The 4,340-nt window shown below is 44.9% G+C and overlaps 1 protein-coding gene across 4 annotated transcripts in view; it reads left to right on the top strand.

Moving 5' to 3' along the window:
* tax1bp1b (Tax1 (human T-cell leukemia virus type I) binding protein 1b) overlaps window positions 1-1,628 on the top strand; it is a 31,457-nt gene extending 29,829 nt beyond the window's left edge. For all 4 annotated transcript variants that reach the window (XM_087779047.1, XM_087779046.1, XM_087779044.1 and 1 more), the window contains one exon: window positions 984-1,628. In XM_087779047.1, coding sequence (XP_087635173.1) covers window positions 984-1,182 — 199 coding nt within the window. In that variant the 3' untranslated portion in view covers window positions 1,183-1,628. The remainder of the gene's footprint in view (window positions 1-983) is intronic.
* Window positions 1,629-4,340: the final 2,712 nt, after the last annotated feature.

The raw sequence follows: 4,340 nt of genomic DNA, 5'->3' as shown, positions 1-4,340 counted from the left end.
ACGTCTCTCGTCCTCAGCATGGACATGAAGATCTCAATGATGATAAAGACTAACTAACGTCTCTCTCGTCCTCATCATGGACGTGAAGACCTCAATGATGATAAAGACTAACTAACGTCTCTCTCGTCCTCAGCATGGACATGAAGACCTCAATGATGATAAAGACTAACTAACGTCTCTCGTCCTCAGCATGGACATGAAGATCTCAATGATGATAAAGACTAACTAACGTCTCTCGTCCTCAGCATGGACATGAAGATCTCAATGATGATAAAGACTAACTAACGTCTCTCGTCCTCAGCATGGACATGAAGACCTCAATGATAATAAAGACTAACTAACGTCTCTCGTCCTCAGCATGGACATGAAGATCTCAATGATAATAAAGACTAACTAACGTCTCTCGTCCTCAGCATGGACATGAAGATCTCAATGATAATAAAGACTAACTAACGTCTCTCTCGTCCTCAGCATGGACATGAAAACCTCAATGATAATAAAGACTAACTAACGTCTCTCGTCCTCAGCATGGACATGAAGATCTCAATGATAATAAAGACTAACTAACGTCTCTCGTCCTCAGCATGGACATGAAGATCTCAATGATAATAAAGACTAACTAACGTCTCTCTCTGCATGGACATGAAAACCTCAATGATAATAAAGACTAACTAACGTCTCTCTCGTCCTCAGCATGGACATGAAGATCTCAATGATGATAAAGACTAACTAACGTCTCTCTCGTCCTCAGCATGGACATGAAGATCTCAATGATAATAAAGACTAACTAACGTCTCTCTCGTCCTCAGCATGGACGTGAAGATCTCAATGATAATAAAGACTAACTAACGTCTCTCTCGTCCTCAGCATGGACATGAAAACCTCAATGATAATAAAGACTAACTAACGTCTCTCTCGTCCTCATCATGGACGTGAAGATCTCAATGATGATAAAGACTAACTAACGTCTCTCTCGTCCTCAGCATGGACATGAAGCACTGTCCACTGTGCGAGGTCATCTTCCCTCCCAACTACGACCAGAACAAGTTTGAGGAGCACGTGGAGAGCCACTGGAAGATCTGCCCCATGTGCAGCGAGCAGTTCCCGCTGGACTGCGACCAGAAGGTCTTCGAGAATCACGTCCTGACCCACTTCGAAGGTCACCAGCTCGAGTTCGACTAGACTTCCTGTAACCGCTGCTGCACTTCTTCTTCTCTGCATGTGAAGGCGTCATTTAGAAGTAAGTTTAAAAACCCAGCGGTGGGGGTTTGTTTTGAGGGGTTTTCTAAAGTCGTGGCGGGCGATACGTGATTGGAAGGACGCGAGCGCGTGAGACGTAAATCAGGGAAAGAGATTTTGATGTTGACCGGACTCGTTCTTGCCGTGACTCACCGCCGCGCCTCTGTACACTACCCAAACCCTCCAGATCATCTATTTTAGAATAAGTTGAGATATATTCTAGTGGAAGCTTTGATACTTTTGTGCGTTTGTTCTGTTCCCTCGTACCTTCATCTCCACGTCCGCCGGGCTTTTCTGTTTGACTTTTCTCTCTCTTTTTATGTCTTTTACTAAATTATATCAGAGGCTTGTGTATCCAGAGGCTCAATAAATAAATCGGTTTGAATCCAGTTGACTTTTTCTTTTTTTTTTCCCCCAAATGTTGACATTAAAGACACATTTTCACTTAGACTTTTTGACACATGCTACCTTCACGCTGGTCTCGCTAAGCTCCGCCCCTCTGGCTGTTTCATTCACAAGGTCTCGTGTCGTTAAGAAAAAGTGGTTCATGCTGACTGGACGAAGGTTTAATGCTTGTTAGTTAAAACAAGAAGGATTCTAGTGCTTTGGAGCGAGAAACACTGTTTCTGCTGCGACTGTTTGCTGATGATACTCTGATGTTCTTGGAACATTTTAATACTCCTTAAAAACCCTTCATAACGAGGGTAACTTTCATTAAACAACAGTGGTCGCTTCATGACCACATGCCAAAGATTAACCTCCATAACTACGCAGGACCACGGCCACGACGAATGTCTTAACTGCCTCCAAAGTGTCGAAAACGTGTCTTTTAAAAAGTGTTTTCGAAGGTCAATCAATGAAAACATGATTAATGCTAATCGTGAAATGAAATACCGGAACGAGAGGTTGAACGTTTTGTGTTGAACACGTTTATATTCCTGGTGATGTGACGTTGAAAAGATCTCGATGGTCTTGATGGCCTCGTGATGGTTTGACCGCCACTGTTTTAGGTTTGTTGCATGTTTGGTGTGAAATGAAAACGCGTCATTTTCGTTAAACGGTTAAAAACCTTTAATGTTGGAAAGGACGAACGACTGAAGGCTGGTGATTGGTTGAAAGTCCAGGAAGTTCTTCCCGCACCACACATGTTTCCGCACTTGACCCGGTTTCAGTGTCCATTCTCGTCGCAGTATTTGAACTTGTTCTCGGGAGACATTTTTCTTCTGGTGTAATTCTGGGCTCTCGGCGGTTTCCACTAAAAGCGTTGCCACCCACGGCTCCACTGCTCCACCAGAAGAATGCGAACAAACACACAACACACTCGTCGGCTGGTGAGCCATTAAAGGTCCATTTCAGGCCCGGAGGTGTTTTGAAGTCTGGTTCTGTAATAACGCTCGGAGCTAATTGTCTTATCACACGAGAGGCTGTGTGTAAGTGATTTAAATGAAGCAACGCACACTCGTCGTGACCGCCACACCCCCTGGTGGTCAAAGTTTGAACTGCTTAACCCTCGACATTTACACGTGTGAGTAAGTACTTGAGTTCTGTGTGTAAATGCCTCCTCGAAGTATCGGGTCCTCAGTCATGTTAGCACAACATTATTTGTTTAAATGACAACTTCCTGTGACTGAGGTCACATGATCAAATTAAAGTATATATTAATAGATTGTTTGAGCCTGACTTGCTTTTCAGTGAGTGTGACTCACTTCCTGTTGACTTCATGTATGATTCAGGAACCTCAGAAGACGCCTGGATATGAACGTAAATAATGATGTTGAAACTGGGGTTAAATGAACAAGTGATTCGCATATGTTCGTACTAGGAGGGATTTTTGTGACTGAAATACGGTGAGACGATGAGTTGGATATTTCTGGGATGGGACTCACTTCCTGTTGAATGATGTTCTTGCTTCCTGGTTATCTAAGCACTGGTTCAGATGTGTGCGAATCAGGAACACATTAAGACTGTCGATGACTCTGAGAACATTTAGACAGAATAGGAATGCTGATGACTCGAGTTTAAACTGGGGTTTGTTTCAGGATTGATTTGCACATGTGCAGTCTAGATGGATTTGGAAGACATTGAGAAACAAAATGAAATTCTGGGTTCATCAGTGATTTGCACATGTGCAGATTCTATTGGACGTGTGTTGTTGAATTGTGTTGAAACAATCTGTGGGATGTTTTTTTTGGGAATAGAGCTCCTGTTCAATTATGGACCAGCTTTCCAGTGGATCCTTTTTTGTGCGATTCAAGAACCCATCAAGAATGTACGACTTGGTTTGGAAGACATTTAGACAAAATGTTGACTCATGACGAGCTGGGTTTGTTAAAGGAGTGACTCACACATGTACATACCAGATTGGATTTTGTGTTGTGTTGTTTGTGTTCATTTACGTACTCATCTCCTTGTGTAGATGAATCGCACACATCTGAACGCCATGATTGTATCACTCTTGGAAGACCACGAGTTTGTGTGAAGCTTCAGAGAGAAAACAAACGTTGTTGTTGTCGTCGTCGTGTTGTTGTGTTGGAGACGATTGTTGTATTTCCAGGGCGCTCGAGTCCTGCCGCTGCGCCCCCGGGGTTCCTGCCGTCCAGACACAGTCGTGGCCCATAACTCTGTCGTTCCAACAGTGTTGCAATTTTCTCAGGCTGCACACATTTATCCAGACCACACGCTCCAGATGTGAGCGGAAACTCCAGCGAAGCGTCGTTGCCGAGGACGACATGAGCGTCGACGTGCTACGAAGTTCTTTTCCACGCTCCACCGCAGAACATCATCCGGTCTGTGAAGGAACGCAAGCGTTGGACGTGGAGCGGAACCGAGCGTCGTTCGCGAACGTGGATCCGAGTCCTGGACCGGGAGCCGAGGGCGCTCTCCAAGGTCCAGGACTCGTCCACGTCCGACTCGCTCGCCCCGCGGCGGGAGAGAGAAGGATGATCCGAGGACGGCGTTTCCCACAAATCCCGAGGAGGTCGAGGGACTAATGGTGGGAAAAATGCAGGGTATTTTATGGAGGTCCGGAGGTCAATGAGTCGCCGTCATGTGATCAATTAAAGAGCAGCAGATAGAAACCACAGGAGCCCCCGACGTTTAAC

Source organism: Callionymus lyra, chromosome 17 (assembly GCF_982586985.1).
Source record: "Callionymus lyra chromosome 17, fCalLyr1.hap1.1, whole genome shotgun sequence".
NCBI lineage: Eukaryota > Metazoa > Chordata > Actinopteri > Syngnathiformes > Callionymidae > Callionymus > Callionymus lyra.
Note: the sequence above shows the minus strand (reverse complement) of the source record. Positions and strands in the feature narration are given on the sequence as shown.